General features: G+C 39.6%; 1 protein-coding gene across 4 annotated transcripts in view; it reads left to right on the top strand.

Annotated features, from left to right (window-relative positions):
• Window positions 1-22,874, top strand: part of LOC117411508 (S1 RNA-binding domain-containing protein 1) — a 123,461-nt gene that overhangs the window by 54,090 nt on the left and 46,497 nt on the right. For all 4 annotated transcript variants that reach the window (XM_059024821.1, XM_059024820.1, XM_059024819.1 and 1 more), the window contains exon 16: window positions 10,333-10,415. In XM_059024821.1, coding sequence (XP_058880804.1) covers window positions 10,333-10,415 — 83 coding nt within the window. The remainder of the gene's footprint in view (window positions 1-10,332; window positions 10,416-22,874) is intronic.

The raw sequence follows: 22,874 nt of genomic DNA, 5'->3' as shown, positions 1-22,874 counted from the left end.
GATGTTCAGTGTCTCCAAGAACCTTTTCTGGTTCTTGCTGCCGAAATTAGTTTAAGAATCTATCTCAATATGTGTACACAACAGAGCGTTTTTATTTATTTATTTATTTATTTATTTATTTATTATATATATATATATATATATATATATATATATATATATATATATATATATATATATATATATATATATATATACATACATACATACACACACACACACCCCCTCCGGCAATAGTGGGGGATTCAAAAACGAATCATAGAGTCCGATAATAAATCCCCCACCTTTCTTCAAGGTTGGAAGTGAGAATTTGGTTGCGGAGGAGGCATTCTTGGATAGGATGGCATGGATTGTCCCAAAATGTGCTTGTGGTGGTGTTTTGTGCATTTCACTCACAAATATCTGTTGCAACTTCTCTACTTGACTAGCATCCTTCTATGTATTTTTTATTCATGTTCTCTGTTGCAAATCATTCCTGCTCAAATCAGTTGAAAAAGTATGATTTTAAAGCTATAGGTGATGTTTTATGGGGTTCTGTGTGAATACAAAAAAATGCATTGCTCTTATGGATAAGAGACTTATGTTATTGTGAGTGAAGCAGATGAAATCACTCACATTCTTGAAACCACCGTCATGATTGATAATGAGGATTCAAAACAGTGTTGCAAATCCAAGCCTTTGGAGACATTTATCCTGAAGAAAAATGGACTACTGTACTTCAATCGGTGTCTCTGCCAAGAAGGTGAAATGGAGGTCAACAGGATTGAGCACTTCCAGGGCACAGGAAACCAGAGCAATCGATCACAGAGAGCAGCTTATTAAAGATCTCCTGTTCCCAAGGCGATTTCTTTTTTTGACAGCCTGTAAGAGTCCAACCCAGTGATGATGCAATCTTCATAAAAACAGAGGTCTCTCTCAGCGTAACATTTGGAAATGCCATTTCTGTTTCTAGTTGTATTGTTCCTAACAGTTAGAAATGCTTCCAGTTCCAGTTCAAGTGCAGAATCTCTGTAAATGCACCAGTGCTGGCAATACAGGTTAAGGAAACTCCTTGAATCAATAGATGCCCTTGTAAGGCTAGTGTTAACTTGTCATTAACAGGCACAGTTACAGTATGTATTTATTTATGTATGTATGTATGTATGTATTTTATTTATTTATTTAGTTAGTTATTGCATTTACAGACGTGCTCAAATTTGTTGGTACCCTTACAGCTCATTGAAATAATGCTTCATTCCTCCTGAAAAGTGATGAAATTAAAAGCTATTTTATCATGTATACTTGCATGCCTTTGGTATGTCATAGAATAAAGCAAAGAAGCTGTGAAAAGAGATGAATTATTGCTGATTCTTCAAAGATATTCTAAAATGGCCTGGACACATTTGTTGGTACCCCTTAGAAAAGATAATAAATAATTGGATTATAGTGATATTTCAAACTAATTAGTTTCTTTAATTAGTATCACACATGTCTCCAATCTTGTAATCAGTCATTCAGCCTTTTTAAAAAAAGGAGAAAAGTAGTCACTGTGCTGTTTGGTATCATTGTGTGCACCACACTGAACATGGACCAGAGAAAGCAAAGGAGAGAGTTGTCTGAGGAGATCAGAAAGAAAATAATAGACAAGCATGGTAAAGGTAAAGGCTACAAGACCATCTCCAAGCAGCTTGATGTTCCTGTGACAACCGTTGCAAATATTATTAAGAAGTTTAAGGTCCATGGAACTGTAGCCATCCTCCCTGGGCGCGGCCGCAAGAGGAAAATCGACCCCAGATTGAACAGAAGGATAGTGCGAATGGTAGAAAAAGAACCCAGGATAACTGCCAAAGATATACAAGCTGAACTCCAAGGTGAAGGTACGTCCGTTTCTGATCGCACCATCCGTCGCTTTTTGAGCGAAAGTGGGCTCCATGGAAGAAGACCCAGGAGGACTCCACTTTTGACAGAAAAACATAAAAATGCCAGACTGGAATTTGCTAAAATGCATTTTGACAAGCCACAATCCTTCTGGGAGAATGTCCTTTGGCCAGATGAGTCAAAACTGGAGCTTTTTGGCAAGTCACATCAGCTCTATGTTCACAGACGAAAAAATGAAGCTTTCAAAGAACACCATACCTACAGTGAAACATGGAGGAGGCTCGGTTATGTTTTGGGGCTGCTTTGCTGCGCCTGGCACAGGGTGCCTTGAATCTGTGCAGGGCACAATGAAATCTCAAGACTATCAAGGCATTCTGGAGCGAAACGTACTGCCCAGTGTCAGAAAGCTCTGTCTCAGTCACAGGTCATGGGTCCTCCAACAGGATAATGACCCAAACAGCTAAAAGCACCCAAGAATGGATAAGAACAAAACATTGGACTATTCTGAAATGGCCTTCTATGAGTCCTGATCTGAATCCTATCGAACATCTATGGAAAGAGCTGAAACTTGCAGTCTGGAGAAGGCACCCATCAAACCTGAGACAGCTGGAGCAGTTTGCTCAGGAAGAGTGGGCCAAACTACCTGTTAACAGATGCAGAAGTCTCATTGAGAGCTACAGAAAACGTTTGATTGCAGTGATTGCCTCTAAAGGTTGTGCAACAAAATATTAGGTTAGTGGTCCCATCATTTTTGTCCATGCCATTTTCATTTGTTTTATTATTTACAATATTATGTTGAATAAAAAATCAAAAGCAAAGTCTGATTTCTATTAAATATGGAATAAACCATTATGGATGCCAATTACTTTTGTCAGTTTCAAGTTATTTCAGAGAAAATTGTGCATTCTTCGTTTTTTGTGAAGGGGTACCAACAAATTTGAGCACGTATGTATATAACGCTTTTTATACAAAAGTATCACAAAGCACAATACAGTACATAGCAGAAAAAAAGAACAAACCACAATACATTTGTACAGCATATCACTTATACAACTGCCATAATCGGACCATTTAAATAACATATTTAAATAACAGTATACACAATACAAAAGCAGCAATTTTAAAGTTACAAATTAAAACTCACTAAGATGATAAAGCCATTTTATAAAAGATAGTTTGTAGTCTTGACTTGAAAATTGTAATGGTCCCAGCTTCCCTGACAAACGAAGGCAGAGCATGCCATAATTTAGGAGCTCTACAAGAAAAAGCCCTACCTCCCGTGTTGCTTTTGTTGACCCTAGGAATAACCAGCAGCACCCGCATCCTGTGATCTCAGAGTGCGGTTTGGAAGATACGGGGTCAGTAACTCCTGCAAATAACTAGATGCTAATCCATTCAGGGCCTTGTAAGTTAACAGCAAAATCTTAAAATCACAGGGAGCCAGTGTAACAAGGCCAAAACGGGGGTAATATGTTCACTTTTTCTGGTTTTAGTCAAAATTCTAGCGGCGGTATTCTGAACAAGCTGCAAGTGCGATACCACATGTTTTGGGACACCAGAAAACAGGGCATTACAATAATCAATTCTAGATGATGCATTAGTCTCTCGGCATCAGATTCATAATTGGTCTACATTTGGCTATATTTCTCAAATGGTAAAAAGATACTTTAGTAACTTACCTAATACAAGTCTTAAATGAGAGATCAGGATCAAAGATGACCCCCAAACTCTTAATGTCTAGTTTAAGTTTTGATGAGAGACTGCAAGGGTCAATCTCATTTAATCCCACATTTCCTTTTAGTTGATTCTGTGAGCCCACTAGCACTAATAGAAGTCTAGTATTTTATTTTTAAAGAAATGTAAGAAGTCATTGCAGCTGTGAGAGGAGCCAATGTCAAGGGTAGGACTATTAGGGGAAGGATTAATTCATTTATCTAGTGTAGCAAAAAGAAATCTAGGATTATTTTAGTGTGTTTCAATTAAATTATAATAATATGACGATCTAGCCAACGCCAGAGCCTTTCTATATTTAACCAGGTGGCCCTTCAATGCGATGTAATGAACGTGCAGTTTAGATTCCTGTCATCTCCGTTCTAGTTTACGACCATCATGTTTCATCTTACGAGTTGTATCATTAAACCACGGTGAGCTTTTTTTAAAAGACACTCTCTGAGTTTTGATTGGCGCTACAGCATTTAAGATACCAGTCAACGTGGTGGTGTAAGTATTAACCAGATCATCTACTGATGATGACTCAGAGAGTGGGAATGAGCTCAATATATCAGAAAGCTTAATAGCAGTTGAAGAATTAATTACCCGGGATTTAAGTGTACGGTCCACAGCCTTTGTAGATACTGGTAGATTCACCTCAATAAGAATGGCAAGATGATCAGAAATAGCAAAATCTAGGGTTAACCGCTAAATTACGAGAAATGACCAGATCTAAAGCATGGCCACGATTAAGCGTAGGACCTTTAACATGCAGGATATAATCTAAGGAATCCAGTAGCCTCAAAAATTCCAAGGAGTTAGAATCAGAATCAATGTCAACATGAAGGTTAAAATCTCCCAATAAAAGTATGTTTGTCTTTTGCCGTTACCTGCACTTTACATTTGCGAAGTCATACTATATGTACAGTGGGTATATTTGGGGGAATGTGATCTCCTTTTTTTGTATTTAAAATGAAGAGTTTTGCATCTTCCTGTTCTACTGCTAGTATATGCTCCAGGAAGTCCAGTGTGAAATCCCAGTTAATGGCACAGTGTATTGAGCCCTGTCAGTCGCTTATTAACTGCCTGCTAATCTCCCGGTGCAGGAGGCAGCTCAGCCTAAATCTCTCCATGTTCTGACAGGTAAATTAGGTCAGGTTTGTTAAACCCTTCATCTCTGCATGCCACCGATGCATTAACTGTGGGGAAGGCTACATGGGAAACAAATACCTCATCTCCAGTAAAATAGCCCCTTTCATATACAAAGTAAACTTAGAGGAGAAATCGTTACACACTCCCAAATTAAGAACATCACTGCATTCCTCTTTCTGAATAAAATAAAATACCCTTATTGTCTGTTACATTGCCTACTTTTTCCACTTAATTTGCAGACAGTGGAGTTAATTGATCTGAATGGTAGATTATCTAAATGCCATTGTCAATGAAATCATTAATTTAGGACCTGGTTTTTTTTATATTTTAAGACAGGAATACATGCTGAAGTGACTTGTGTCATGTACGGTTGGATGCATCTTGATTTTATTGCCGTGGTACACAGTGCAGCAGGGCCCTGTCTTAATGTGGTATTTAGGTACACTGCTGTTTAGATACACTGAATAGACACCAGCATTCACCTGCTGTCCACTAAGCTGTCAGACTGCTGAATTAGTCAAATAAGATATCCAGTATTATTGCTTGTGATTATGTAAAATGTCAAAAGAGCGGGGATGCTTCTATGTCCACTGAGGTATACCTGAATCCACAGGATAATTCTTGGCTTTGGCGACACGATTTCAACCCCAGGCAGCTACACCCAGTTTCCCTATATGATTAATTAACCCTCATTAAAGCTAGCGTGTTGTGGTTTGTTTGTGGAAGTGCTAGTAACAGTGTTGGCGTCCAGTCTATGGGCCTAAGGATTGTGATTTGGTACAAGAGGGGGTCGTTTAATTTGCTTCTGCTACAAGAAAAGGCTTCCCGTTGGGGAGAAGAGTGATTGTTTACAGGTGAACAACTTCAAAAGGGCTATCAGAACTTAGATCAACAGTCGGGTTTGTTGAGCCAATGAACAAATTAGCTCCGGGCTGGCACATACTTTGGTGCTGTGTTGTCATTTGTGCATTGGAGGTGGCTGTTTAGGAAGTACTTTGTGTAGAATGCCTTTTTGTTTGTGAGCAGTTTCTTGTTTTCCTTATGCCCAAGGGGAATAAGCTTAAAGATAACATTGTGCTAGTTTGTGTGTTCGTTTTTAATTATATGTTTACATCTTAAATTGTTTACTCCAGCAAATCTATCTCTTTTTAGTATGAAGTTGCATGTACTTGTTATTTAGCATCAGTAGATGAGCAGAGTAAAGTAAAATACAGATTTAAGGCTTTAATGAACACTTATTCTTGGGACTTGACTTGTGTGTGTTTTTTATTTTTTCTTGTGCTGACATTTCGCAGGATTAAGATACCGTAATGCAGAAGAAAATGTTGGAAACACTAGAGTATTTTTTTTTTTTTTAATAATGGCACTAACGTCAGTGTTTAAATCAATCAATCTTTATTTGTGTATAGTGCCTTTAACAAGGGCCGCCAACAAGCTCTTTACATGAAGAAAAAACAAAAGAAAAACAAATGAAGTAATAACAGTAATTGTAATAATAACAAGAATACCCATTAAATAGTCAAATTAAATAAAAGTCAAATGCTAAAAAGTAAAAATAGTAAAATATATCGTATAGAGACGAGAGAATATCATTTTAGATAACTGGATACGCCAGACTATAAAAATGTGTTTTTAATCAAGATTTAAAAAAATATACCAAGGGCGCTTCCCTTACAGTACTGGGCAGCTCTTTCCATAATTCCATAAAATCTGTCCTAAATCGGACAGGAAGCCAGTTTAGAGATGTCAGCACAGGAGTGATATGATATTGTCTCTTAGTTCCAGTTAAAACTCCTGCAGCAGCATTTTGTACAAGTTGCAGACGAGATGTGTAATTTTGGTTGATTCCATTGAATCATTAATAAAGTCAAATATATTCCACATGTTGGAAAATTACACTATAGCTCAGTACTGGTATTATTTATTTTATACAGTCTTTTTTGCTAATCTTTATCAAGGGTGCCAATAACTTTGGAGGTGACTGTACGTACAGCATATTAAAAGTATACATAAAAAAACAAATCATGATAAAACTGCCTGAACGTAAAAGTGTGTCTTTAATTGTTTTTTAAAAGCATCAACGGTCTTAGCAACCCTGATAGATTGAGGAAGGTTGTTCATAAATTTGGGCGCATACCGGCAGAAAGCCCTATTGCCCATGGAGCGATTTGCCACCACTGGTGCGCGGTGAGCCAAGGACACCCTGGCTAGCCTAAGCCCTCCCCACCCTGGGCGACGCTCGGCCAATTGTGCGCCGCCCCCTGGAACTCACGTCCACGGCTGGCAATGGAATAGCCTGGACCCGAACCGGCGACCTCCAGTCTATAGGGCGCATCTTGCACTCCACGCGGATCACCTTTACTGGATGCGCCACTCCGGGAGACCCTAAACATCCAATTTTTGATGTCGGCAAGACAGGTATTAAAAATATTAGCAGCAGAGCCATCACCCTGCTTGAGGGACAAGTAAAGCTGAGTATCATCGGTGCAACAGTGAAAATTTACTCCAGGTATACGAATAATATTACCCAAGAGTAGCATATAAAGAGAAAACAGGATTGGGCCAAGAATCGAACCTTGCGGGACACCATGTGTAGCCTTGATTAAAAAGAGCTGCTCCTCAATTTTAACAAACTAAAATCTGTTGGACCGGAACCAGGACAGGATAGTACTTGATAGTCCCACCTTATTTTCATGGCAAACAATTAAAACAGAGTGATCAATGGTGTCAAAAGCTGCACTTAAATCCAGTAAAACAAGAACTAAAGGCGAGCCCACGTCGGAGGACCACAACACATCATTTACCACTTCGAATTAGTGCCACCTCAGTGCTATGATACAGCCTAAAACTAGACTGAAATTTCTCAGCAATGTTCTGTGCTGCAAGAAATCTGTTTAGTTTCTCCGCCACCACTCTTTCTAACACCTTGGATGAAAAGAGAAGATTGGATACGGGTCTGTGGTTATTAAGCACATTGGGATCGAGGGCGGGCTTCTTGAGAAAAGGTTTTATTACTGCCGTCTTGAAAGAATTATGAACAATACCTGATGAAAGAGAGCTGTTAACAATATTTAAAATGGTGGTATTTATATTTGGATATACTCCTTTTAAAGGTGTAGTAGGAATGGGATCTAATGTACATGTTGTGGGTTTTGTATTTTTAACTAGGACACCCAGCTCTTGTTCACACGTCAATAAAACATGCTGTAAGGTTTGATTTGGATTTAGACAGACCTAGAATCTTTGCATCATTGGTATTGTCAGTTGACACGTCTCGATTTGGTATACAGTTGCTCATCTGATTTCTAATGCCCGACACTTTTTTATTGAAGTGATTTATAAACTCGTCGCAGCTCACTGTATGCGTTATTTTGTTATACATTTAAGCTGTACATTTTCATGTTAGTCGTTCAGGAAGATCAATGCAATTTTAAACTCTTTAGAATTTAACCATTGTATAATGTGTCTTTTTTTTGTCTTTTTTTCTTGCAAATATAGTGTTGGAAACAGTCTACTATGTCTTTTTGGTGGGCTGGCATGAGCAGGTTGCTGCTTTAAGAGGATTTTTGTGTCTAGAGATTTGCAAGTGTTGTTACTGTATGTAGGCGGTTTAATAGTGCCTCATTATTTTATTTTATATTATTTAATAACACTGATCTTGCTGTTAGTGTATTTTACCAGACCACCACTTACTACGCAGGTAGCAGAAATGATCATGTCAATCATACAATTAGAAACTGTTCACATTTAATGCAAGTGGAAGACGTTAATAAACCAAATGCAAATTAAAACAATTACATATTTTACCCAGTGTAAGAATTGCATAATTGCAAAATATCAGTTTTTGTTACCTCCTTATAGTCGCTGTAAAACTGTTACAAACTTGCAGTGACAGCCTTTTTTTTTCTCAAGCTGAGTTGGGCAGTAAGACTATCTTTGATAGCTGTTTTTAAAACGGTAGCTTTTCTTTCGGTTTCTGACAGGGCTGGGATTAAAAACTCCTTTTGACAAATTGAGCCCTGTCCTTTTCCAGGCTTCAGAGATGTTTGCTACACTAGATGATCCTCGGGTGACCCAATGTGTTTCAGTGGGCTACAGCACATGTCTGTGATCGTTGTACCACAGCATGTCTAAAACACAATACTGGGCCATTATGTTCCTCTACAGACAAATCGCAGGGAAGTTGCCCCCTCCTTAGTAAAATGTATTACATGGGCAATTTGCCCACAGTGAAAAATTGGGCCCAGGGCAAATTGCCCACTTTATATGTTTTTTATGATGTGGGCAATTTGCGTGCTAGTTCGATCCATTCCTGGAGTTTAATAAGACACACCTGAGCAATATTAAAAATGCAATCCAATGAATGAATGTGTTTTTCTTGCTGTGTAATGAGGTGTAGTGTTGCTATGTAATTAAGGGTGGTGGGAGTGCTATTACATAAATAAGAATAACTATACAGTAATTTACAAATTACAAAAGCTTAATTGAAAAATAACTTCTTTAACATATTTGGGTGGCATAATTGCATTTGCCCCTGAGTGGGGTAGGTTGCTAATAACAAACTGTATTACACATATTCCTCAAAGTTATGCAAATCAGTGGGTTGATATATGACTGCAAATTCAACATCTGATTAACAATTGGTTTTTCTTCATCATAAACAACTCACAGCAGACATAGCAATATTGAATGATCAAGGCTATATTAAATAATCTGACAAATGAAAAAGCAATTTGCATTTCTAACTGCTTGCAATAAGACTGTTACTCTATTAGAAGAGTTATTAAACCAATCCGATAAAGCAAGGCTAGGATCTTGCTGTAATAGGGCTTTAACAGGCAATATTTTATGTTCCATGCTTTGTGTGAACTAAAGCAAATTAATCCGCAGCAGTTTATCAGCATTAAAGCAATATGCTTTGTTTTACATTTTACTTCTTGTTACCAATAAGCAATGTCTGATTGCATCTGTCATTTTAGACTTAACTCACAGTGCCATCCTATGGGCAGACGCTGCAATTGTGGTTTCTTTGAAAGTAGAACACATGGCTGCAGGTGGTTACATGGGGGTGGCCAATTGTTTATTTAGTTTACCACTGTTTATGTACTGTATATATAAATGGGATTATAGGAACCTTTACAGTAAGTTTGCTGGCCAATTTATTGTTATTTTTACATTTTGCTTTCTATATTAAACTGTTTCAGATAGAAGTGACCTAAATACATTCTTAATAAATGATTAAAGGTCTTGCTTCATTCCAAAGGACACTAGGAATTTCAGTTCACAACATGCACTTCGGGTGCTTTGGCCAAAGGCAAATATTACATGTTACAAGATGATGACCAGCACTCACTCACTTTACTTATTTCTTAATTATAAATTATTTTTTAAAACTGCAAACATGTAAGCACAGATGCGTTGCGACTAGATACCTTCCTCGGTGTGTACTTAACCAAACAAAAAGTATGTTTTGTATAGATATGCTAATCCTGTATATGAATGAATAAATAACGATTTATCTGATTTTTAAAAGTTACGTTATCCATATACCCATACATGAATGCCAGTAGACAATATCATGCTGACACTGATGAGTCATTTTTTTGTTTACAGTTTCCATTGGACGTCGAGTACAAGACCCATTAGCTGAGCTGGTGAAAATTGACCCTAAACACATTGGAATAGGAACGTACCAGGTATGAGTGTGCGCATGTCCATTCTATATTGGTTAACAGTAACCATGTGCTTGAACACATCGCCAACAAGCTAGTTTAATGGTGTCTCTCAATAAAACTGGAATGGAGATGAGGGAGATGCCAAACAGTATTTCCAGTGGTTGTGTTTTTACACTAAATGATTCTGAGTTTTTCTAATGGCAGCAGCCTGGTTCACGGTCTGTTAATAACCTTCACATCTCTCCTGAAATCTGATCGTCACACCTGTGTTCTTTTCACATCCTTCCAGCACTAGGCTGCAGTGCTTTGTGCATGGCCCGGTCTTTCATTAGAGAGTATCATCCTTTTGTTTGAATGCCGTTTGTACTGACCTTTATTTACACAAGGTTCTTAAACAAATTAAATAAAAAACTGCTGGAGACATCTGGCTGTATTTTGTTCACACAAACTGACAGACCTTTGGACTTTGGCATTTATCTTTTCATTTGCTGAGGGTTCAGGCTTCTGTTTTCAAATACTGTATTTATAAAGTATAAATAAATCTATTTATTTATTTATTTATTTATTTATTTATTTATTTATTTATTACAGCTCGCAGATTTTGCAAACTGCTGTAGAAGCTTGTGTGTTTTTATTAAAACCAGGAATGGATCAAACCGCTATGCAAGGAGGCTGTGTGGTCCAGTGGTTAAAGAAAAGGGCTTGTAACCAGGAGGTCTCTGGTTCAAATCCCACCTCAGCCACTGACTCATTGTGTGACCCTGAGCAAGTCACTTAACCACCTTGTGCTCAGTCTTTCAGGTGAGACGTAGTTGTAAGTGACTCTGCAGCTGATGCATAGTTCACACACCCTAGTCTTGGATCCTTCTTGGATAAAGGCGTCTGCTAAATAAACAAATAATTATAATATATATTTTTTTTTAAATAAATTTAGTCGTTGCCAATTATGTTTTATTATTTTCTCCCAATTTGGAATGGCCAATTATTTTATTATGCTCAGCTCACTGCTACCACCCCTGCACTGACTTGGGGAGGGCGAAGACGAACACACACTGTCCTCTGAAGCGTGTGCCGTCAGCCGACCGCTTTTTTTCACACTGCGGACTCACCATGCTGCCACCCAAGAGCTACAGCGTCGGAGGACAACGCAACTCTCGGGCAGCATTACAGGCAAGCCCGCAGGCGCCCCGCCAGACTACAGGGGTCGCTGGTGCACGGTGAGCAGAGGACACCCCTGCCGACCTAACCCTCCCTCCCCCCGGGTGGTGCTCGGCCAATTGAGCGCCGCCCTCTGGGAGCTCCCGTCCTTGGTCGGCAAAGGAATAGCCTGGACTCAAACTCGCGACGTCCAGACTATAGAGCGCATCCGGCACTCTACGCAAGTGCTTTTACTGGATGCTTCACTCGGGAGCCCAGTGCAATGGGAGTCTTATTTCCATCCCTACACTGCATTATATATGGGATAAACAGGTTTGTTAATGGAGAAATCAAGAAGAAACTGTTTCTAGATGATGTGTGTTTTATTCACTAACATTACTCTACTTGACTTCGTTCCTGATACGTTTTTTTTTTGTCGTAATTTTATGATGGGAGTGTTTTTGAACGTCAGGATGGTTTTCTTTTTTTTCTTTTTCTTGGTAATCCTGTTTAAAAATCCTGTCTTTCAACAGCCACTAAGCACGTTCTAAGAAAAGTTTAAAAGAAAAAGAAATACGGCTGTTGCTTCTATTTGTGCTTTGACCGATACGTATATTTACTTTGAGATTGTTATCGCAATGTACACTCCTTGCTCATGTCAAATCCCTACAACCTAATGACAGTGTTATAGGAGGTGCATTTAATTAAAAAATAAATACATACGTTTAAAAAACATGTATCCAGAGTAGGCTCAAAAAAGGTGGTCAATCCACCTCCTTGTGTTCCAAAGGAGCAGGTAGGAAAATACTGTAATGTCTCTACAAATACATACGTGTGGCACACTGCCTCTGAGGCTGCAATAGCAAACAAAATGAAATATATCATTATTACAAGTACTTATTATTAAGTCACTGAAAAGAAAATACAGCCCTTTTCAGGCATGGGTTAGCAGGTTACCAAAGCTCTAGTGTTTACTATTGATTCTACTTTGCATTACATACCATGAATTATATGAAATTAAAAAAATTGCTACTCCAAACAGAAATGAAATGGGCCCTAATCCAGTGTTACATCGTTTGCTTTTTTAACTGCAAGTCATAAGTAATTCATTTCCCTCGTGATATTAATTCAGTTACCGTTCCCAGTAGCAGCATATGTTGGGTTAGGTGTAGTTTAATATTTTTGTGGAGAATGCTGGCTTCAACTTTGTCAAAATAAATTTAAATTTACTCAACGAGTTACCCTATTATCACTATAGTGATTTGGGATTTAAAAAAATAATAATAATAATAAAAAAAGCACTCCCAGCTTTTTAGTTTTGTTCTGCAGATGCATTTGTTTGTTCTGAAACAATTTTAAATGATGTATGGACAGCATTCTGTGTGTTTTTCTCCTTTCATCAGCGTGGTGCTAATGAACCATTTGTAGGAAAATGCTTTGTGAAATTTACCCCTGTGTGATTTAACTAGCTCTTGTTAAAATTGCTAAAATAACAAACAAACAACAACAACCAAAAAAAAACTAATAAAAAACAACCAAAATAAGCAATATGTATCTTGGTTGGTGCTGTTTAGACTATTCTGGTAATTTTTTTTTGGTGACTTTCTTCATAGTTTTGAACCTTTCCAAGATTTCCAGTTTTCTATAATTTTGTCCATAGTAAAAGCATAGCAAAGTGTAATAATGCCTAGTGAAACCATGGCAAGCCTAGATAAGCATTGTGAAGCAGGAGGAGAAAACTGCTAAATTACTGTGGTAAACTTTTATAAGGCAACCCTTTTGGGTTCAGTGTAGCAGACAGTTTTCAGTTAGTCAGATTTTTTTTTCTTTTCTGCACAAAAATACAAAATCCAGGCGAACACTAAGGTCATTCTTCCCACTGAGAGTTCTCAGCTGTGATGTAGATGCCAGCACATTTAATGCAGTTGTCACACTACTGAGGGCATTATTGTTGTTATAAGATTTATATATATATATATATATATATATATATATATATATATATATATATATATATAGAGATATAGATATAGATATAGATATATATATATATATATATATATATATATATATATATATATATATATATATATATTCCATATAGGCATTCCAGGACCTTGATTTTATTCTGCTTTAACCATTATGAAGTAAATTTTGATGTGTGCTTTGGACCGTTGTCATGTTGGATCGTCCAGTTGCACTTTAGCGGAAGGTTTCAGATGATTGGCCAATACCTTTTGGTATGCTATGGAATCCATTTTACCATGTATTGGAATAAAATTTCCTGTGCCATTAGAGGAAACAGCCCCATGGAAGGATATTACCACCTCCATGCTTGACAGTAGTTATGGTGTTCTTTTCTTTGTACACCTCACCAGACTTTCTCCCAACGTAACGACTATCAACGTGACCATATAGATCGATTTTTGTTTCATCACTCCACAAAACCTTTGACCAGAAGTCCTATCCATCATTCAAATGCCGTTTTGCAAACTTTAAGCAATTGTCCTTGTGGCTTTTTCCTTGGCCTGCCACCATTGAGTCCTTCACCATGCAATACTTGACCTATGGTTGAAATGGAAACCCCATTCCCACTTGCAGCCAGTTCACTTTGAATATCTTTGGCAGTCAATCTCGGATTCTTATTAACCTTCCTCACAATTCTTCTACTTGTTCTTGGTGAAAGAACATTCTTTCTTCCAGACTGAGGGAGCATTGTGACAGTACCATGAGTCATGTACTTCTTGATAATAGAAACAATATTGAAATTGGGATACTCAAATGCTTGTAAATCTTCTTGTATCCTTCTCCAGCTTTATCCCATATTGACTTCATGGTAATGACAGCAATTATCCTATGTCTAACCCTTTTATACTCTCTAAGAATGTTCACCTACAATCCAGCATTTTCTGGACTTTTCTAGAATTAGGTTCTGCATTATCATATTGAAACTTCTAACACCTTGTACACAATACTATTATAGCATCAAAGGGTATAAATACTTTTGAATTGGCATTTTTGGAGTTTTGCAAAAAAATTGCAGAAATAAATCGTTGTATGACATTTATTTCTTGTGACTTTTTTCCTCATTCACAAAAGCAAAACTTTCGCTACAAAAGATTTTTCCTAAAATTCTTTGTTTGATATATTTCTAGAAATTATAAATTTCCATTGGGGTATGTAAACTTTTGACTACAGCTGTATATATGTGTTACACTCATAGTTAGGATTCGGTCAGTGACCTGCAAAAATAAACATTTCGTGATACGAGCACTGACAAATTATGGAAGAACAAGGTTATTTCGGTGTTTAAGCAAATTATGTCGCTCGGATTGCAAAATGGAAAACATCAAACAAGCAAAGAACGAAACACAAAAGAAGAGACATCTTCTTTGGTATTTGAGTAAAGCTGTCTCGTGTGTGTGTGTGTGTGTGTGTGTGTGTGGGCAGCAGTGTGGAGTAGTGGTTAGGGCTCTAGACTCTTGACCGGAGGGTCGTGGGTTCAATCCCAGGTGGGGGACACTGCTGCTGTACCCTTGAGCAAGGTACTTGACCTAGATTGCTCCAGTAAAAACCCAACTGTATAAATGGGTAATTGTATGTAAAATAATAATGTGATATTGGTATAATGTGATATCTTGTAACAATTGTAAGTCGCTCTGGTTAAGGGCATCTGCTAAGAAATAAATAAATAATAATAATATTTAATATATATGTTTGAAACAGTACCGGGCAAACTTACAGTACAGTGAAGTTGCTGTTTGAAGGTACGTTGTGTCAAGGGCCTAGCAAGCAGAGACAATACTTTTGATGTTAGGCGTTCGGCTCTAAGGGGCCACCAAGGAGTGTGAGTAGTGATTGACGTGCATTCTGGAGAAGCAGTTCAGTGTGCGGCTGAGCTAAAGCCTGTCCTCTTGTATAGACAAAGCGAAACCCATCCCCCCCCAGTACAGGGGCCATTTTTTTAGGAAGTCTAACTCAAACCAGATGTTTTGCTTAGACCTAGAAGTCTAGCTTCTGCCAAGCTTCTCATGAGAGGTCAGAGTTCTGGGCTCTGGGCCCTGCTAGAATTCTTTCACAAATTGCTGTTGGGTGAGGATTTAATCCTAATGGAAAGAATAATGTGCTAGTAAAATCCACAGTTATTAAAAACACAGTATTCTTATTGTGGACTTCAAATGGCTACATATTTCTTCCCCATAAACAGGGAATGCAGATGAATGTACTAAATAATGGCTTTGGACATTAATTAAAATATAGTATACAAGTATCTAGGAACAGCTGTTTACTCCTTTCAAATTCCAAACCTTCTAATACAAAGGTAATCTAATCTGGGGTGGAAATATATTCTGTTTTATTTTATTTGTTTTTTACTTTCAGGTGATAACAGGTCTTCTTGTTTCTGAAATATCTGGGTCAAAGTTTTTACTATGAATTCTGTTGTATACATATTATATTTTTAAATGAAAAGACAATCTGAGCAATCCTCTATTTACTTTTAATTATTGATGTTTCTTTAAGGTCTGCAAGAAATTCTGCCACAAAAAATATCTCTGCCTTCTAACAGAGCCAGTTAAATGTACAAAAATATATATATTTGTTAGTTGGTTTTCATACATTGCTGCCAGTCAATAATGATCATCAACTGGTTATCAGCTGAAGTTAAACTAAAGTGTCCCACTTAGTAATCGTTCAGATAATTGTTTTTTGTACAGTACACCACAGGCAAGGTCCTACAGTGAAGTGGCTTCTTTCTAAATACACAGCTGTGGTTTTTCTTATGTTGTTGAAGCTGACACCCTGGGATCCTTCAAAAAGCTGCTTGATGAGATTCTGGGATCAATAAGCTACTAACAACCAAATGAGCAAGATGGGCCAAATGGCCTCCTCTTGTTTGTAAACTTTCTTATGTTCTTCTTAAGACTTTCAGTTATATCAGGCAAGCACTACTAAGAACAGCGTTTACATCATTGGTGTGGTGATATACACGTTAAAACACACACATACTGGCCAGGCAAAGAATAATGGAAAGTAAGTACAAATTAGAAAATCTGCAGTCATTTGATTTACTAGATCTATAGAAGTTGTGTGTGCAACTATTCAGCAACAATCCTGGGAAATCAGAAGGATCTCACTGATTTCACAAGGGGCAATGATTGTGGGTGCCCATAGTTGCATTGATCAAAGGGTTCTCTCAGGTGATTCTGGAAAGGCACCGTTTGGACAAGACCCCTGTTTCTACTCAAATAATGTGCTGGGGGCTACGTGATCCTAGTGACAAATACGACCATACTGTATGTAATGATTTGTGTTTATCTGTCTCCACGGGTTCAGTAGCACGTCTGCGTGTTTTTTTCAGAAGCTCATAAATGAGATCATCCAGTGTATTATCGGTGCCAGCTAAAATAAATAGATTATGCTGCGTGACACACACGCAGAATTTCCAAAAGAACAAAGGTTCGTAATGCCCCTTTTAGCTGTTAGACCTTGCCTTGAAAATGAAACATAAAAGAGAATGTGCCCTGGTACTATACAACTCCCCCCAAGATTATCAGTACCGAGATGAGAGTGCTTAAATTACCTTAATAACTACGTACACAATTGCATATTGTATACAGTAAACTGTTTTGATGATATCTTTTGACATTTTAAATATCCTCACAAAAATGTTTTGATTCGAAGTTTAACCTAAACTTGTGTGAACAACAAAGTAAATCAACATTGGATTATCTAATCCATTGCACTTATTTGTAAGCTTTGAAACACGAACCACCATCTAAGAGATGACGGTTCTAAATATCATCCTGCAGCTCACTTAATAACGTCTTTCAAATCTTATAAAAACACAGTGGAAAGAAGCTCATGATCGTGTAGTTTATTTATTATTATTATTATTATTATTATTATTATTATTATTTATTTCTTAGCAGACACCCTTACCCAGGTCGACTTACAGTTGTATACAAAAAATACATATCAAGAATTACAGTACAATTAAGAGCAAGATGCAAAATACAATGACTAATTGTAGTCCTAATAGGTGGGGTGGGGAGAGGAGGAGGAGGAGGAGGAGAGGAAGATCTGAGCATCATCAGCATAGAAAGACTGATCCTTGGGGGACTCCTGTTGAGAGAGGGTGATGCGTGGAGTTTGAGCCGCGCAAGGTTGCTTGGTAGGTGCGGTAGGAGGAGAACCAGGCCAGAGCAGTGCCACAGATTCCCAGGTCAGCGAGAGAGGATGGGAGAATAGAGTGATCGACAGTGTCAAAGGCAGCAAAAAGATCGAGGAGAATTAGGACAGAGGAGCGAGAGGCAGCACGGGCAGAGTTTAGAGAGTTAGTGACAGACAGGAGAGCAGTTTCAGTGAAGTGAGCAGAGCGGAAACCAGATTGGAGAGGGTCGAGCAGAGAGTGGTTAGACAGGAAAGAAGAGAGCTGGCGGTGTACTACCTGCTCAAGGGTTTTAGAGAGGAAGGGTAAGAGGGAGACAGGATGGTAGTTCTGGAGGGAGGTGGAGTTGAGGGTAGGTTTTTTGAGGAGGTCATATAGGGTCATAGAGGCTTATTTGAAGGCAGAGGGAAAGAGGCCAGAGAGGAAAGAGGTGTTGAGAAGGGATGAGTTGAAGGGGAGTAGTAGAGCAGGAGCAGCAGCTTGAAAGAGGTGAGTGGGGAGGGGGTCCAGGGTGCACATGGTGGGTTTGTGGCCCTGGAGGAGGGAGGAGAGGTCAGAGTCTGAGAGGGGAGAGAAGGAGGGTGAGTTAGTAGGGGAGACAGAGGGTGTTTGGGTTGGAGCTGGTGGAGGGGCAGAGGTTTTAAAGAGTCAAAGTCGTCAGAGGAGATAGAGGAGGGAGGAGAAGGTAGAGAATAGTTTCTGATGGTTGTTAGTAGAGGATTGGATAATAGATTGGAAATAGGAGCGTTTAGCAGAGGAAAGATTAGAGGAGAAGGAGGCGAGGAGAGAGCGGTAGAGGTCTAGGGCAGTAGGGAGTTTGGTTCTCTTCCATTTCTTTTCAGCAGAGCACAGTTTGGTTCTTGCTGAGTGGAGCACAGAGGAGAGCCAGGGTTGGGGAGGTGAGGGGACAGAGGGAGTCAAGGGAGGAGAAGAGGGTGGAGGTAGCAGAGTCTACAGAGTTGGTAGAAGGAGTTGATAGGAGGGATGTGAGAGAGCGGTGGAGGCAAGGACAGAGGGGGAGAGAGAGTGGAGGTTATGGCAGGAGGTGACAGTGGGGGTAGGTGGAGAAGGGGGAGACAGAAAAAGAGATGAAATAGTGATCAGAGAGGTCCAGAGGGGTGGAGGGGCAGCAGGCCCTGGAGAAAGTGAGGTCCATTTGACGGCCAGCTTTGTGGGTAGGAGGGGATGGAGAGAGAGAAGTTGAAGAAAATAAGAACATAAAGTTTACAAACGAGAGGAGGCCATTCAGCCCATCTTGCTCGTTTGGTTGTTAGTAGCTTATTGATCCCAGAATCTCATCAAGCAGCTTCTTGAAGAATCCCAGGGTGTCAGCTTCAACAACATTACTGGGGAGTTGGTTCCAGACCCTCACAATTCTCTGTGTAAAAAAGTGCCTCCTATTTTCTGTTCTGAATGCCCCTTTATCTAATCTCCATTTGTGACCCCTGGTCCTTGTTTCTTTTTTCAGGTCAAAAAAGTCCCCTGGGTCGACATTGTCTATACCTTTTAGGATTTTGAATGTTTGAATCAGATCGCAGCGTAGTCTTCTTTGTTCAAGACTGAATAGATTGAATTCTTTTAGCCTGTCTGCATACGACATGCCTTTTAAACCTGGGATAATTCTGGTTGCTCCTCTTTGCACTCTTTCTAGAGCAACAATATCCTTTTTGTAATGAGGTGACCAGAACTGAACACAATATTCTAGGTGAGGTCTTACTAATGCATTGTAAAGTTTTAACATTACTTCCCTTGATTTAAATTCAACACTTCTCACAATATATCCGAGCATCTCGTTGGCCTTTTTATAGCTTCCCCACATTGTCTAGATGTTGACATTTCTGAGTCAACATAAACTCCTTTTTCATAGTTCCCTTCTTCAATTTCAGTATCTCCCATATGATATTTATAATGCACATTTTTATTGCCTGCATGCAATACTTTACACTTTTCTCTATTAAATGTCATTTGCCATGTGTCTGCCCAGTTCTGAATGCTGTCTAGATCATTTTGAATGACCTTTGCTGCTTCAACAGTGTTTGCCACTCCTCCTATTTTTGTGTTGTCTGCAAATTTAACAAGTTTGCTTACTATACCAGAATCTAAATCATTAATTTAGATTAGGAATAGCAGAGGACCTAATACTGATCCCTGTGGTACACCACTGGTTACCTCGCTCCATTTTGAGGTTTCTCCTCTAATCAGTACTTTCTGTTTTCTACATGTTAACCACTCCCTAATCCATGTGCATGCATTTCCTTGAATTCCTACTGCGTTCAGTTTGAGAATTAATCTTTTATGCAGGACTTTGTCAAAAGCTTTCTGGAAATGTTGCATCCACAAAAAAGTCAAGCAGGTTAGTTAGACATGATCTCCCTTTACTAAAACCATGCTGACTGTCTCCCAGGATATTGTTACAATATAGGTAGTTTTCCATTTTAGATCTTATTATAGTTTCCATAAGTTTACATATAATAGAAGTCAGGCTTATTGGTATGTAGTTACCTGGTTCAGTTTTGTCACCCTTTTTGTGGATCGGTATTACGTTTGCAATTTTCCAGTCTGAAGGAGTAAAGGAGAGGAAGGAAATCCAACAGAGTGGGTGAGGTTGGAGAGATGGATATTGAAATCACCTAACAGGACATTTGGGGTAGACAGAGAGGATGTGAAGAGGGACGGCCATTCGAGGGTTGATAACTTACCGATTTGTATATTAATGAAATTGCTCTTTGACTGGTTTCTCTGTTCTTATCCCCCTCCATCTGATTTCCATTCAGCAACATTGAAGGTACAGAGCCTAATCCTATCATATTGCAGAGTAATACCGCCCAGCAGACTTTGATAATAAGTAAAAGCCTCTGGAGAAGATCGGGGTTGCGCGGCAAAATAATGGATACTTGAGATCTTAGTTAAGCAGTGGTTAGGAAAATAAAATGGATTCCGGGTCCAATTCATCCAGCTGCAAGCAAAATTAGGGATACTCAGGGGAATATTATTTTCCCAGTGCAGTGAAAGATATGATATACCAGGCTATTACCCAAGCTCTTTAAGGACTCCCAATGTTTATTACTTGTAAACCTCATATATTGCCTTCGTATTTTCGAAAGGTATCGCCTAGTTAACAGATATCCCACTCACCTGTGGATCAGGTCAGCCTTTTAAATAATGCTTAAGGACAAGCTGGATGTGATTGAGCCTCCCAGAATAATGGTGTACGCGTGTGTCTGTTGGAAGGGGGCACTGCTGGTGGAGCTACCCGTCGTTGCATGGGATGTAAGCAGCCAAGTTTCTGTATGCCTGGCAGACAGTGCAACACCCAATACCCTGGGGCCTTGTGTGTATTTTTACCTGCTTAAATATTTGTATTGATGTATGCATTATGTTTTTCTTATTTTATTTTCTATTATTTAAAACCAGGCAGTCCAGTTGACACATAAAAAAATAAGTTTCTAGTTTTAACTTTACCGATGTCTGCTTTTCTTTTGCAAGGAAAGATTGTTGTAAATATCTAATAACTGGCATATCCAAAGACTGCATCGTTTAGACAATACAGCAAGAAATATGCTTAAAATGGTAAGACTAATACCCAGTAGAACAAAAAAACATGACATCTTGGCCCAGGCACATTGGGAGATAACATACAATAATAAGCCCTCTCAGCTTGGGACTGAAAGTGCAACTTTGCATAGAAATTTGACATGAAACACTGTTGTACACGCTGTGAGCGTAGACCATAGTGACCAACATTTGTATCTGATTGACACCTGTGTATGTCTGCGACGGGGGAGTGTGGCAATGCGCCCCGCCCCTGTGTGCATTTGTGTGTTATGTGTTGTATGTTGCGTGTGTAAATGTTGGTGTATTGGTACACGGGATATAAACGGGTCTGTGTTTCACGTGTATTTAAAAAGTGTAGATTTGTATTTAGGCACGAGGAGAGCACAAATCACTTCACGTGCTGGTTAAATGTAATATGTGAGCACGGGGTTGCACAGAATTAATTCACGTGCTGGGATTCAAGTGAATAATTAATTAGTAATTGAATCCCAGCACAACAGTATATATAGAGACACGTAGCACTCAGTCGTGGTTGGGTGTTCGAGAGTGGAGAACGGGTGAGAGAGAAGGAGAACGTAAAGTAGTAAAGTAAAAATAATATCTAGAAGTGTTTGTACTCACCGTGTTTGTTTGTCTCCGTGCACCGTTTGTTAAGTGTTTAGTCCGTTTTGTCTGTCTGTTTATTTTGGCTATAGTGCCGTGTCCAGTGTTTTGTGCTGTTTACAACCCTTTTATTTGTTATTAAACGCTGAGTGCAGCCATTGCACTCGGCTCATCATCACAACCACCGTCTCTGTGTATTCCTTTTCTGGTCTGACGCCACCCACTCTGGCCGTCTTTGTGACACGTGGTGTCCTGCGTGGGATCGACAGCGCCTCCAGGACTCAGGCCAGAGCAGGAACCGCAGTTTGGATTTAAAAAAAAAAAAAATGGCAGAAGACGCCATCAAAATGCGGGACTGGATGCTGGAAAATGCTGGGCTGGAGGCCCAGTCTATCCCAGTAGTCGTCCAGTTCCAGGAGTTTATGGACAGAGAGCGATGGGAGGCATATGCGAGGGAACAGACCGTAAGCACCTGGGAGGAAGGTGTGGGGTTGGTCCTCAGCTACCTGGAGGCAGTTATAAGTGGAACAGCAGCCCAGGTAGCAGGTCCACCAGCAGAGGAAGAATGCCTGCTGTCCCCGTCTCCACCAGCAGAGGAAGAATGCCTGCTGGTTTTGCCTCCACAGCCCAAGCGGGAGGAGCCTGAACGTCCTACGCCTGAGTGGGAGGAGCCCGAACGTCCTACGCCTGAGTGGGAGGAGCCCGAACGTCCTACGCCTGAGTGGGAGGAGCCCGAACGTCCTACGTCTGAGTGGGGGGAGCCCGAACGTCCACAGCCCAAAAGGGAGGAGTCGGTGCGTCCACAGCCCAACAGGGAGGAGTCGGTGCGTCCACAGCCCAACAGGGAGGAGTCGGTGCGTCCACAGCCCAACAGGGAGGAGTCGGGGCGTCCACAGCCCAACAGGGAGGAGTCGGGGCGTCCACAGCCCAACAGGGAGGAGTCAGGGCGTCCACAGCCCAAAAGGGAGGAGTCGGTGCGTCCACAGCCCGAAGAGAGGGAAGTCGGGGCTTCCACA

Source organism: Acipenser ruthenus, chromosome 6, assembly GCF_902713425.1.
Source record: "Acipenser ruthenus chromosome 6, fAciRut3.2 maternal haplotype, whole genome shotgun sequence".
Taxonomy (NCBI): domain Eukaryota; kingdom Metazoa; phylum Chordata; class Actinopteri; order Acipenseriformes; family Acipenseridae; genus Acipenser; species Acipenser ruthenus.
Note: the sequence above shows the minus strand (reverse complement) of the source record. Positions and strands in the feature narration are given on the sequence as shown.